This window comes from Calypte anna, chromosome 1, assembly GCF_003957555.1.
Source record: "Calypte anna isolate BGI_N300 chromosome 1, bCalAnn1_v1.p, whole genome shotgun sequence".
In the NCBI taxonomy this organism is placed as follows: domain Eukaryota; kingdom Metazoa; phylum Chordata; class Aves; order Apodiformes; family Trochilidae; genus Calypte; species Calypte anna.
Genome location: NC_044244.1, coordinates 102,087,166 through 102,102,303, shown reverse-complemented (window position 1 = coordinate 102,102,303; position 15,138 = coordinate 102,087,166). Strand labels below are relative to the sequence as shown.

Below are 15,138 nucleotides of genomic sequence, written 5' to 3'. Positions count from 1 at the left end.
TAATCTGGCAGGAAAGCACAAGCCCAGGGTTTGGCACTCTACAGCTGGAGAACCACAGAGCATATACAGCAGCATGTTTTATAGCTCAAGAACATACACAATGTTTCAGAGCATTTATTCACCATACAGCAAAACCCCTTCTTCCAGGAGCAATACACATCGAGCTCTTTCATTGTCAAGAACAAGCAGAAACCATGTAACTGCATTTATTCTCATTCTTTTTGTCTTCCACATTCAGTATATCAGCATACTAGTAGAAACTGAATATAGGTTTTATTTTGCTTGTCAGTATTATTCAGTTGAAACACAGTTCAGAAAATGCTATAGTAACACATCTAGACAGTTTAATAATCTGCAGTTTCAATTAAGAATGTAATATTGTTCTATATAAGACCTACATAATTTTCAGGTTTCAACTGTACCAATGCTTCTCAGCTTGTTTCCATGATTTGCTTCAGTTTTCAATTTCTGATATAACAAGGTTATCTTAGGAACATTCCAAAAAAAGATGAAATGCTACGTTTGTAACCTTTGAACCAAGTATAGTCTTTGTGAGTCAGAAAGATGACCTTTGACTTGAAATATTTAAGGCAGAGAGAAATTCTTTGGGTTTTTTATAATGCACAACTATTAGAAAAAATATGACACAAATATGGTTATGTTGCTCCAAAATGGAAATCACACAGGCAGATGATAGACAAAGCCTCACATAAGCTGCTCCAACTCTAGGAAAGGCCAAATGGCAGACTAAACCAAATGAGACATTCTCCTTCAAAACACAAGTCATGGAAGCACATAATTCCTGAATATACAGCAAATTCCCTACTAACTGAGTGACCTGTAATCTTCCTAATTCCCTGAGTGGCATGATTGTTGTATAAGTTTGTCAACTGTTTGTTTAATCAACAGCTATGAATATGCAAACATCTGTAAGAAGGCTGTTTTACTTTTGATTATCTGGAGTAAAAATTCTGCATTAGCCAGCCAAAAAGATGGTATCTCATACTTTAGCCACCACAAAGAAAATTCTCTAATTTATGTAAGGAAATTAAGAATACTTGTTTACATAGAAAAAGACAATTTTAGAAGAAAAGAAAGAGAGCTCTATAGAAACAAGCTGCTACCTGCATGGTTAGGAATAACATTACACTGTCCCCTTTTGTTTTCACTTTTCTATCTAATTACAGCTCTTGTTCCCACAGTTAGAGACTTTCTTCATTGCCATACTGTAATCTTTGTATACTAAATTTACTTTTGTAATAAAGCATGAAAATGGGAAAACAAAATGTCAAATAGGCTCTATTTTAAGTTATAGTCTACTTGCTCTGTTTGAAGAATAATATAGGAAAAATACGAAAATACTCCATCTGAAGTGTGAAATGATGAAATCTAAATTATTCATGATGATTTAATTATAGATTTCAAAAAGCTTTGCTGCATTTTGAGAAATACTGGAAAGAGACCAAATATAGTCAAGGTCTATGGGTAAGGCAGTATGATCAAGACAAAATGGAAACCCTTAATGAGAATTATGTATGAAAATTGAGGCCTGATGAGATGAATTACCTTCCAGCACTTTTTTTTCTCTGTTTTTTACTTGTTTGCTTGTTTTCGTGGTGGTTTTGTTTGGTTTTGTTTTGTTTTTAATTTACAATCTTTATGGCTCTCTTAATACCTCAGAAAGTAGTTATTCCTTCCAGTTCCAGAGGAATATAGAACTAATGTCTCTTTTATTTTCTGCTCACAAAAAGATTAGCCACACAATAAATATTTAGACATTTTATATATAAAAGGCTGATTTACCTTGTCACCTTCAGAGAAGGTTATTCCATCAATGGCTCTTTTCCAAGTAATCTCTGGCATGGGTTCTCCTTCTGCTTCACAGATGAGGGTGACTTTCCCATTCTCAAATGTGGTTTCATTTTTAAGTTGCACTATTTGAGGCTGTACTGTAAAAAATACAAGTTACATTACTCATCCTGCAAAGAAAACCATGTCAAAAATCTATATTTTAATTATTATTTTTTTTCTCCCATAAAGGAGATTCATGTTTTTCACTTCAGATTAAGTAAATGTTTAACATTACCACCTATAAGAGAAACCACCTTTTCTGACTTCCAAGTTACACAACAACCATTTCTGTATGTCTGACCATCTGGGCTCAGCAGAACTGATACGTCAAGGCTGTCTGCTTCCTCACCGGGGTAGTGTGGGACAGGTCCAGGCTGATAAGGCCCCTGCCCTGAGGGCTGTGCTCATGTGTGTGATATTCCAATCAGTAGAATACCCCTTGCCTCAAAAGACAATTTTAAAGTGAATTAAGTTGTCTGGAACGGAGGTAGCTAGCAGTAGGACTAGCACTTTGAAGGAGATAAGAACTGATAAGCCAGGTGGAGATCCCATCCCGTTCAGGTGAGCCTGTCTTCTATGGCCATTTCCATGTGGCAATAGGACCACCTGGGAGGCACTTCAATGACCCTGATGATGGTGGTGGTGAGGACACCTTGACTGATAAGCTGGGTGGAGGTTCCCTCAGATGGGCCAGTTGCCAATGACCTGAATTGAATGGGACACCTGGTCACCTGCTGATAAGGGGCAACTGATTGACTTATAATAATGACATCTCTCCTCCTGGGGAGGCAAGCTGGAAATACAGGTTTCCTGTCTTCCTAGGGGCCAACAAAGGAGCAGCGACAAACAGGAGGAATTTGGGGGCACATAAGCAAAACTGAGGTCCCCATTTTGTCCTTCACCAACCCACCACCTTGCATCTGGCCCTGTACAGGATGAGAACGCCATCTTGAACAAGAAACTCTTACCAGACATTGCTAGACCCACGATGGTGACTTTCTCCTTTATTCTTGTCTTTCTTTCCCACTTTCTTACTCTTTCCTTTCCCATCTCTTTCTTTCGGTCTCTCTCTCTTTTCCTCGTATCTTCTCCCTTTTCTCTCTGTCTTTTGCCTCACAACATATTTCCAATACTTGAAACAGGGTTATATCACTTTGATTGTTTTAATTGTCAAATAAAACTTCATGCTTCCACCCAACCCTTGGTAGTTGAACTTTTCTTCTCATGGATCCAAAAATTTTAAGTTACCTTGAACTGTAACAATGTGTTTTGCTCCTGACTGGTCCTCAGGGACCAGTGAACTCTCACTATTCTCTGGCACTTCAAGAATGAAGCAAAGGTTCAATAACTGAACAATAACCCTGCATCGGGGCAGAAATACCTTGCACCTGAGCAGGATGGGTGCTGAATGACTGGAATGCTGCTCTGCAAAGAAAGTCCAGTGTGTCTTGGTGGACATGTAGTTGACCACGAGCCAGAAATTCATCCTTGAGTAGAGAAGGCTCCAAGGATCTTAGTTATGTGTATAAACATCTATTAGATGTGAGTACAGATAGAGCTGGAATCTTCTCAGTGGTGCTCAGTGACAGGACAAGAGGCAATAGGCACAATTTGAAGCACAAGAGGAAAAACTTTCATAGTGGGCGAGGGACTGAACAGCAAAACAAGCTTCCCAGGAGACTGTGGAATCTCCTTACTTGACAATGTTCAAAATGGTCCTGAGACACTTCCTGTGGTTGACTCTGCTCTGAGCAAAAGGTTGGAATAAATGGCCTCCAGAGGTGCCTTCCAGCCTCAGGAGAGCTTTGGTTTTATGATAATCTATGTTTGTCTTCAAACACAAATCATTCAGCAAAAAATAATGAATTACTAATATTCTTGGAGTTTGATCCTTAGCAATATCCAACTGCTTTATACAAATTACTGAGTTTATATAAAGCAGTTGGTAACAATATCCCCTGATATTGTACTGGCATTAACACTATTAAAAACTAAAAAGTCCTCTGATGAAAAGCTATTAATCCTTACCAAATGAAGTGGTAGTAAGATACATTAAAAGATTCCAGATTGTTTGCATTCCTCAAATCTTTTCACACAGTAGCCACAAGTACACAGCAAGTACAATTCTCAGACTACTCTCAGACTCAGGCAAACATATTTGTACCTTATCAGTCACAAATGCAATATAATTTCTGGATAAATATGAACACTTTTATTTAGAAGACTTATCTGTACAATGTCATACAAGAATTCTGTTGTAGAACTATGCATGTCCTATGTTCTCTTCCGTAACATTCAAGAATCTTCATAAAAAATGTTTTCCTCCTATAGATTCACTCATTAATAATGATTAATAAGCTTTTTCTGAACCTATCCCCTTTACACATCAAATAAGACTCTCATACCACTGGAAAAACTAGTACGTAATCATGTAATAAGAAAATGACTCAAAATGTTCATACTCAAAAGCAGTGAATTAAGTTTACATGAGTAAACTAAATTTTACCAGCTCTTAACATTGATTTTGTCAACATTAGGAACAGTTGTTGAAAATAATATACTTTCCATGTACTTTTGTTTTTGAAGAAGTACTACTATGGCTAATACTATATGAACCAGAAAATAGACTGACAGGTATCACATTGGAGTTGCTAAAGCACATGCTGTGTCGAACAGTAATGTTGAATTATGTTAGTGAAGCCAAAGGGGAAAGAGAATCATTCAGGTTGGAAGGGACTCTAGGAGGTCATCTTCACTGTTCTCCTCCTCAACACAACGGTCAGCAGACCCTATTCAGACCAGACTGCTCACGGAATTGTTGAGTATGGTCTTGAAAAATGCCAAGAACAGAGACTGCGTAGCTTTTCTCAGCAGCCTTGTTGTAGTGACCAGCTGTTCTCATGGTAAACAATGTTTTATTTATAACTAGTCTCCTTCTAAATTTTGTGACTGCTCTTTCATTTATGACCATTGTCTTAGAGATGCTGCGCTCAGCATCACCAATAAAATAAAATAAAATAAATAAATTTTAAAAAGTAAAACCAGGTTCAGACTCGCTACCTTTGTTTCAACCATATCATTTGTAGTCTCGCTTCTCATTCCTTACCTCCAAACTCCTTCTGTTGCTTGGCTACTGTTTGTTCACCCATTACGATTACAAATAATCTACTGTGTGTTTATTCCATAGATATGAAAAGCAAGTAATATTTTACCTATCAAAGCACTAAACTAATATCCTGCTTCATTAAGATATAATCTGTGGTAAATGATATCATTTGGAGAAACAAAATACCCTGAGAAGCTCCTGAAATGTCAACTGGCTCCTGCTTTATTGTATGCAGTAGAAGGTAGTAACAAGAGCATCAGGACATTAATTTGTCTAAGAAAAGCTGAAACTCTCTTCAGTGGTGTAACAAGCTACATCAGTTGAAAGAACTACCAAAAAAAAAAAAAAAAAAAGAAAGAAAAAAGCTGACATAAAAGATAATCTGAGTTTCTAGATTTGTTATTAGTTGCTCAGAACAGATTTCTCTGAAAAGGTAGACGATTTACTGAATTGACAGAATTCATATCTTTGACAGGAGTTTCATCAGACTTGGGAAGCAATGCATATATAAAGCTTGAGATAGTTTGGATTATATCTCATCAACAGAGCTGCTTGAAACAGCTTATCACTAAAAGAAACATGGATCTACCAGTGAGAGGATAGTATATGTCTGGATCTCTGCCTGATAGGATCTCATGATTACTCTGACACTCTTAGGCTATCTTCCTGCACAGCCACATTTGAATCAGGCAGCAAAACTGCAACTCAGTCCTGGAAACTGTTGGTACAACTCCAGTTTTGTAAACAAGCTGGAGACCAAAGAAATATCTAAGACTATCTGAAACTTTATTCCAGACATAATAAGGATTTGCACACACACCAGTGTGAAGTGCTGACTTGGATGATGAACCCAAGTCTTTGTACATGTTAAAACAGTATTACTACTTTGCACTCAAAGGGATTTAAGACTTCTGTCCTGAGAAAACTGGCATCACAGCCTCTACAGACTCCATAATTTTTATTTTAAAGAACAGATATGTTCCAAAGAGGTAAGGATGTAAGAAGGAGGAAGATATAATACAGGAAATGTATGAACTATTGATATAACATTTTCAACTGGTGAACTGCACTTTTTTGAAGCTTCATTTGGTACACACTTCATAATACCTGGCATGAGCAAGCAAAACTCCACATACAGATTCATGAAAATCCTTTTGTAAGCCTAGCAATGTACTTATTTTAAATAAAGAGGTTTCATCTATGTATTGAGTAGTATCTTAGGCAAAAAGAGAATAAAATAAAACCATACATTAATCTATTTACTTATCTTACTAACTAGGTGTGCTTCAGGCACTAGAAATGTAAAAAGAAGGCAGTCATTAAGCCTTAAAATAATGCAAAAATTTAGGCAGCCTCTGGTGCCAGTCTCATCACAGACTCACTTCAGTCTCTCCAGTTCAAAGATGCATGGTTTTGGGGCCTAAATTAACTCATATGTTTTCCATTTTACATTTGGAACATAACCAAGAGGGATAAGGCAAGAGATTTCCATTACATTTCCTCTCATCTGCCTGATTACAGGAAATAAATTAATAGCAGCATATACTTTTCTCAGTAACTAATAAAAGTTCCATTGGACACAGCTGCAAAAGCCTTCTTGCTATACAAGATTCATATTATACTTAAAGACATTCAGAAAATAAAAATATTATATTCTTAAACCATATAATTACCATAAAAGGTCTTTTTTAGTGACTCATGGTATTTTTTCCACATTTGATTTTCATGCAATGATTGTCAGAAACTACTAAAATGCCAATTAAAAATTTTTATAAGTTCAGATTATCCCAACATTCATTATGTAGGCAAAAGACCTATACTCTTGAGAATTTCAAATTAGCTCATCATAAAATTCCTTAACAAATCTAATAAAATTTTAAAAAAATACTATTTCTCCTTTTAGAAATAGTGTCCTGGTTTGAAAGAAGCAGGATAAAAATTTTCTATAGGTTTACTAACCTGAGACTGCCCACCCGCTCCACCCTAGCTGCTACCAGCTTCTTGCTGTGCCAATTACAGTGGGGGGAGCATCTGTGACTATGGGGAGGAGAGGATGGCACAGGTGACCAAAATGGACCAATCACAGTCTTCCTTGCTATGCTGCTCAGTATAAAATGGCTCCTTAGAGAGCCCTTCTCTGGATTTGTGCTGGCTGAATTATGGTTCATCTGTTTGTGACTGCCTTCTCTACTGGACTTCCCAGTCCTTTTTTTTTTTCTGGAGAAGAACACTTTTCACTGAGGCCAGGTCACCTTCCATATAGCATATGTACAGAGGACAGAAACCTCAACTATTTATGCATCATTGAAAGGTATCACCAAATATTTGAGTGATAAAGGAGTGGAAATAAGCAGCTAAAGAAGATAAAAAAATAAGATGTAAAAACTATCCTCAGAATATAAGCATTAGTCTTACAAAACATTAAAACATTAATGTAATGTCTTTAATCAAAGTTAATCAGGCTGATTTGATTAGCATTTTTTTTTTATTTTTTTTTTTCCCTTTAAATAACAGGCTTACCTTGGTTGGAAAAGGTCCTCAAGATCATTGAGTCCAACCACTAACCTTACACTGTCCTTAACAAGTCCTTAACTAAACCACACCCCTAAGTAATATGTTTAAGCAAGTCTTAAATACCTTAATACCTTCAGGGGTGGTAATTCCACCACCACCCAGTTCCAGTGTCTGATAACCATTTCAGTGAAGAAATTCTTAATATCCAGTCCCTCCTCTGGTACAACTTGAGGTCATTACCTCTTGTCCTAATACATGTAACTTCATTGAACAAATTCCCACCTCTTTCAGCCTCTTTACAGTAGCTCCAGAGGTCTCTCCTCAGCCTACTTTTCTCTAGGCTAAATAACCCCAGCTCCCTCAGCCACTCCTTGTAAAACATCCTCCAAATCCTTCATCAGCTTCATTGAGCCCTTTATTGAGAAATGCTATAATGTTACTGTTGGGTTTGTTGCATTATGGTTACATTACTGCCATTACAAGTTTCAGTCCTACCAGAGCACTGCTGTAATGGAAACAACAATCATTGTTTCAAGGATTTGGCACTGTGTATTGAAATTAAAGATAGCAGGAATGTGAAATAAACAAGCTAGCAGAGTGGGAAAAATGTCATTTGGTAACTCCTTTTAAAACAGACTGGATGTTTATATATTAGTTATCTATATTAATGAACCCTCTGCCTTGCCATTTCCAGGTTACATTTTTTTAATGCACTAAAGGCAAAGTAAAATGGATTGTTGGCTATGTATATGACTGAAAATTTAGCCCGTGTGAAAAAAATTAAAGAAGAAAAAAGTTCTGTGTAGGAAAAAATACAACTCTGCTCCACATTTGCATGGCTTCATAGAGGTAAACTTTGTAAAGGCAGTATTAGACTAAAATATCACTGAACTTTAGAAATTACAAACAAGGTAAGAGGCTTAATTTATGACACTCTTCCCTAAGGTCAAACTAACACCACATAGATTGTTATAATCTAATTTAAATATATCCAGCAGTAAAGCACATGGGAAAAGTAACTCTCAATATACATATTCAATGATGCATTCTAAATTAGCTATAACCACTCAGGAAAGAGGCCTGGCAGACAGTGTAGAGTTGTGTGGAAAAAGGAGATCAGTAGTCGTGGAGAGACAGAACAGCAGAGGGTGAGAGAAAGCAGAGATCACAGCAGCAGCAGTAGCACTGTGATGCTGAACAGTCACCTTCTCCCCACGACATGAATCCTGTGTGTGCCATTCTTGCCTTGCCATTTCACAGACACAGAATTATAAGCAGACAGGTACAGTAATGTGTGGTTCAGACTCAATGGTTTCTACAGTAGGAGAAAATTATATAGACTGGAAACTCTCAGTTTAGAAAATAAATGAACTGGTAAAATTAAAAAAAAAAACCCCAAAACATTTGATGTAAAGAACATGCAGAATTATTCCTCACATATTATCTTAGAATGAGAATTTTAAGCCACAGAAATGAACAGGCTCCATACAGGCTTCAAATTTACCACAAGAAATTTTTTTTTTTTTTTTTTTTTTGTGCACAAAATTAATTATTTTAGGAGTTTAGGGTGTCATGGAAACAAAAAGGATGTGTAGGTTCAGGAAGGATTAAACAGACTCCTTATTTATAGTAAATGATTTGGATTTATCTTTCCAGGAAGTCTCCAGAACATTGGCCACTGAAAGACGAAATGCTGTGTTACAGAAAATACTTAAAAAAAAAATGAAATCAAGACAAACAAATTAAAACCAAACCAAACCCGAACAAAAAAGCAGGGAAACATGGTGTTTTCTTATTTAAAAATCTGGTTCTTAGAAGTGAAATAATCAGTTTTTCACTCCATTTCAGAATTTTCACCTTTTTCTGCTCTTGGTTTTCTTGCAAGCAGCCAACTTGTAAAGGAAAATCAGAGTGAATTAACAATTTAACACTTGACTATACTTTATCTGAATAATAGAAAAGCAAACTCTGAAGACAGCCTTTTCAAAATTAAATTTAGATATAGAGGTTAGAGTAGCCAACAGTAAGGAAAAAGCTGTAATATTATACAGTGTATGTTTCATCAGAAGACACATTTCAGGAATACTGTTCCTATGAAAACTGTCAATTACAATCTCAGTTCCCTGTTGTTTACATTCAAAAAAAGAAGAATGGAACACACTATGTAGTACTTACCAAAAACTTGAAGGAATGTCTGTTTTTTATCAGTTCCTGCTTTGTTTTTAGCATTACAGATATAAGGACCTGTATCAATATTTTTAATGTCTTTTATTGTTAGTTCTGTATTTCTTCCTCTTAGCATATATTTCTCATTTTCTTCAATAAGTTTACCATTCCTAAAAAATAAAAAATATATATAATCAACTAGCAGGTTCCAAAGTTTGAAACATCATGCTATGGAAAAATTAGTATGTTTAAAATGAACTTTGAGCAAAGAGACTGCTAAAATGCTACCTTCAGAAACATATTAACTCCTGTGGCATAAACTGAGTGTATGTATTAAAGGGAGTTAATTTTTAGCATGGCAAAAATTGTTCTGCAGGATCACAGTGTTTTTTCACAAGAATATTGAAAATCCTAGACACAAGCAAAGCATTCTGGACTACATTTTGATGTTCAGTACCCCAGCTTCACACTTTTATTGTTGGTTTCTGAAACACATATTAAAAATACTAAAATATCTTTATTCTAAATGTTCAATATCAACTCAATGTTGGTAAAATGCTTGTAAATAGAACTCTTAACATACCACTTAGACTCACAGAGCAAATTGGATAGATGAGTATATATATACTTGTATGTGAGAAACATTTAAGAGGGTATTTTCAAAGTGTAAGCATTGCAGTTCACATTAGTAACAATGTACCAACTTATAAAAAATATTTTAAATTACTTAGAGTAGACTCTGTTGGCACATAAAGAACCCTTCCAAATTACTTCCTCTCAGTTCTTGTTGGCTAGCCACAACTTAGTAATCAGGCATATTGCCAGATTTTAGAATGTGTTCTGACCAGATGCTACAGAAATAATGAAACCTGTGAACAATTTTGAGGGTTGCCCAATGCTTTACCAATTCATTTGAGCACCTTGGCATACACATCGTTACCAAAACAGCTTACTTTTCGAGAGTGCAACCCTAATTTTAAAAAAAATTTCTTCTCATTCTGCCTTGTCTGCTGTAGGCTTCTTTTGTTCTTATTTATGTGCAATTATTAACAGACCTTTCCCATAAGCACCTACACAAAAATTGCCTGATTTTTGTAAGCATTGATAATTCTGCTAACAATGCTAATTTCTTGAAAACAAGTTATTTTAAAAACGAAACCAATATGCATAACTGAAATATTCTATATGCCTAGTTTAGGAACACCTAGATTTATTCCAACATTTGAGCAACAATGATTTCCACTTTTCTTCAGCTCACATAATGCTGGTAACTAGAAAAATTTAGCATTTTCTAAAATAATATTTTTCCTAAAAGCAAAAATACTGCTTCTTTCTTGGGAATATTAACATGCATTAACATGTTGGAATATAGATAGCTTGCATTTTAGCAACACATTTGTAAACAGCCTCAGTTCTCTTATCTGACCACTTTAAGACATTATTGTGCTATTCCTTTATCTGCTTTCCAAAACAAATCATAGAAATTTTGTTTTTGCAGAACAGAAAAGGTCTAATTTTCCACATAGGTGGTCACACAAAAAAATCTAGTGGTTTCTGTGAGGAGACAAAAATCTATGTTCAAGGCCAGAATTAGTTTCCAAATGCCTGTTGTCAAATGCAATTTCTAAGCACAAATGAGATTATGAGCATTTCCCGGCACTCTCTAAGAAATAAGAAAGATTCAAACTGATGCTGATATTGAAAAAGAAAAAAACACATGAGTAGTACATTAAACGCAGATTATTTATTTTGTCAGATGCTTCTAAGTCCTGTCAGTAAAGATAAGTGGATTGATCCAGAAAAATTTTACTAATGTCAATTATCTCCAGAGATGTAAATAATCATAGTGTTTTTAGTAGGACTATTCACATGAATAAGGATTTCCAGTTCATGACCTGTACATTTGGATCTTTGTCTTTCAACCCTGGATAATTTAATTCTATTAGACTATTCCATCTCTACTTTACACTAATGTATTATTAGCTCCAATAGATATATTAGTTAAGTCATGAAACAATTAAGATTCTCTTGGTACATGAAATCTTAAAGTATATATGTATATTAAACAGAACAGCAAATAAACCTTGCTGACCTTTTTGACTAGGTAGTTAAAACTGATATTATAGTAAACCAAAGCATTTTTTGAGAAACCTTGACATATTAGTTCAGATGCCTCCAATTTAAATTTATAATTTTAAACGTTAGCAGTACATGGAAATTAAAAAAAAGTCAACATAAATAGTTAAACGTTTACCACATAAGGTAGTGTCTTAAAGAGTTTAAAGCTTGAAACTACTGTTTTATTTAGCATATGGTTTATGGTCACCATGGAGGTATATATAAGCCACCTCAATGCTACTTACTTTTTAAAATACAGCCATTTTTCAAACCCTAACTGAAGCTGACCTGTTAAATCAACCCATTGTAAACAGAAAAGGAAACAAGACAAAATAAAATCAAGATAATTTCTTTAATGGACTAAATCAGTAGATTGTAAGGAAGGTAAGACTACACAATGACAGATCCAAAATACGCAGGCCTTGCTAAAGAAACTTTAATGGATTGAATGAGAGATTTCTAGGTGTCTGTCCTGGTTAAACCGTGACAGTGTCTCAGCACATTTAAAAGGCAACAAGGACATGAGAAGACTAAACTGCATATAAAACAGGTCCTTAATTTTGAAGAACCATTTCCACAGGCATGGATGTATTTTCTATACAATATAATGAAAATATCTTCTGTAGAATGGAATAGAAATAATTTACATCCTTTTTTTAAATAGCTTTGCCTCAGTTCTCCAGAACGTTCAGTATACTTTTGAATGTTTTACAGGAAAACTTTATTGTCTGTTATCATAGTCTGCATCTCTCTGGACTTTTTTCCTTAGCATACTTATATATTCAGGAAACAGACTTCCATTAAGTCACTTTATTGCACATGCCCATTTTACAAATGATTAACTTGAGGCAAATCAAATAAAATGACTGAACTCACAGAGATAAATGGTACAGTTGGGAATAAAACTGAACACGACTCCTATAACTTGCTGTAACCAAAGGTTATATGCCTTCCAAAACCATCTTACTGAAAATTCAAGATGTATTTTCACTTTTTTTCTCCCCTTTTTTTTTAAAGAAACATTGGCATAAAATTGAGCTTACTATCAATGTAGATTCAGTTTTTAAGATTTCCTTCTTGAACAACATCCAGCCTTCCTGGACCCCTTTGTCCTTTACCACTGCCTCCCAAGTCACTCTCTCCATCAGTTTCCTGAACAGGCCTGCAGGCCTGAACACTCCGCCTTGTCTGCAGTCGATGGTGGGGGTTTTCCTAGCCCTACTCCTTGCTTTACCTGGGATTGAGAACTTGACTATTTAGTGGGTGCTAAGACCAAGATGGCCCCTGACCACTATGTCCCCCACCAGTCCTTCCCTGTTTGTGAAAAGGAGATGTAGTGAGGCACCTCCTCTGGCAGGCTCACTTACCAGCTGTGTCAGGAAGTTCTTTTCCACACACTTGAGGAACCTCCTAGTCTGTCTCCTCTCTCCTACATTACACTTCCAGCAGATGTCTGGTAGGTTGAAGTCCCCGACCAGAACAAGAGCCAGCAATTGTGAAACCTCTGCCAGCTTCTTGCACAACGTCTCATCTGCCTCCTTATCCTGGCTGAGCAGTGTATAAAAGACACCCAGTAGGATATCCTCCTTATTTGCCTTTCCCCTCATCCTTACCCACAGACACTCAACTTTATCATTAGTATCATCAAGCTCCGTGCAACCAAAACACTCCTTAACATACAGTTACCTCACTGCCTCTCCTTCCCTGCCCACCCTGTAAGCTGAAGAGCTTATAGCCATCCCTTGCAGCATTCCAGTCATGAGATGTCCCACCATGTTTCAGTGATGGTGACTGCATCATAGCTGTCCTGCCACACAATAGCTTCAAGCTCCTCCTGTTCATTGCCCATGCTGTGTGCATTGGTATAGATGCACTTCAGCTGGGCCATCACTTTCACTCCCAGCATCTCCATGCCAGCCCGAGACTCATCTCCAGTGGGCCTTATTTTACCTCATCTACCCTTCAAACCTAGTTTAAAGCCCTCTTGATGAACCCTGCCAACTCCTGTCCAAAAATCCTTTTTCTTCCCATGGATAATTCTGTTCCATCCCATGCGAGCAGGTCTAGTGCCATCTAAACATCCGCATGATCAAAGAACCCAAAATTTAACCTACGGCATCAGCAATTAAGCCATCTGTTGATCAAGTGTGCTTTCCTACTCCTTTCACCATTCCTTGCCAGTGAAGGAATTAAGGAAAACACCACCTATGCTCCTGAACCCTCAACCATTCAGCACAGCACCCTGAAGTCCCTAAAATACTAAAATATTGAGGAAAAAAAATACTAAAACACTAAAAATACTAAAATATTGAGGAAAAGGATGACTTTAAACAGAGATATCTGCAAATTGTGGAAATCTATATATTCTTAAAAATAAAAACAATAATATTGGCCATTTAAAATATCAGTTTTCAGACAACTCTTAAGAATTTTAGTCCAATAAAGAAAAATATTGTAAAAAAATATTTCAGTGACATTAAACATTTAAAATATTCAGTATTATTTTGTATGCACTATCAGTTCTTTGTCAGCAATATGGACAGTGGAATTGAGTGCTGGAGTGAAGGGAGTCCACCCAGAGGGACCTTCACAGGCTTGAGATGTGGGTCCATAACAACCCCATCAAGTTCAATAAGGTGAAGTGCAAGGCCCTGCACATGGGTTGGGGCAATCCCATACTCAATTATAGGCTGGGTAGAGAACGGATTGGGAGCAGTCCTGAGGAAAAGAACTTGGGCATGAGACAGCAATGTGTGCTTGCAGCCCAGAAAGCCAAGCATATCCTAGGCTACATCAAAAGAAGAGTGGCCAGCAGGCCAAGGGAGGTGATTCCTCCCCTCTACTCTGTTCTTGTAAGACCCCACCTGGAGCACTGTGTCCAGCTCTGGAGCCCCCAGCACAAGAAGGACATGGATTGAGTCAAGAGGAGGGCCACAAAGATGATCAAGTGGGCCTAAGCATCTCTCCTATCAAGACAGGATGAGAGAGCTGGAGTCATTCAGCCTGGGGAAGAAAATCCAGGGGGACCTTACTGTGGCCTTCAAGTACCTAAAGGGCCTACAGGAAAGCTGGGAGGGACTTTTCACAAAGGCATGCACTGAAAAGACACGAGGGAAGGGGTTTCAACTTTAATGGCAACATATTAAAACAATGAACTCTGGAGTGCAGACTTCAACTGAACTTACCTATACCAGCTGATTTCAGGTGGAGGTGATCCAGTGGCTCTGCAGAACAAAGTTATTTCCTCTCCTCGATCTGCAGTGGCATTAAAAGATTTCTGTAGAAGGGTAATTGCAGGGGGAACTGAAAAAAAAAAAGTACATTTCACTAGCAAGTACATCTTATCAGAGTGACTCAGAGTTGTCCTTTTCAGCTTTAACTTA

The 15,138-nt window shown here is 36.7% G+C and overlaps 1 protein-coding gene across 1 annotated transcript in view; it reads right to left on the bottom strand.

The window, feature by feature from the left end:
* NCAM2 (neural cell adhesion molecule 2) overlaps positions 1-15,138 on the bottom strand; it is a 179,134-nt gene that overhangs the window by 85,304 nt on the left and 78,692 nt on the right. The window contains exons 6-8 of the mRNA XM_008501978.2: positions 14,941-15,058; positions 9,647-9,807; positions 1,804-1,949 (exon numbers count right to left, since the gene is read on the bottom strand). Coding sequence (XP_008500200.1) covers positions 1,804-1,949; positions 9,647-9,807; positions 14,941-15,058 — 425 coding nt within the window. The remainder of the gene's footprint in view (positions 1-1,803; positions 1,950-9,646; positions 9,808-14,940; positions 15,059-15,138) is intronic.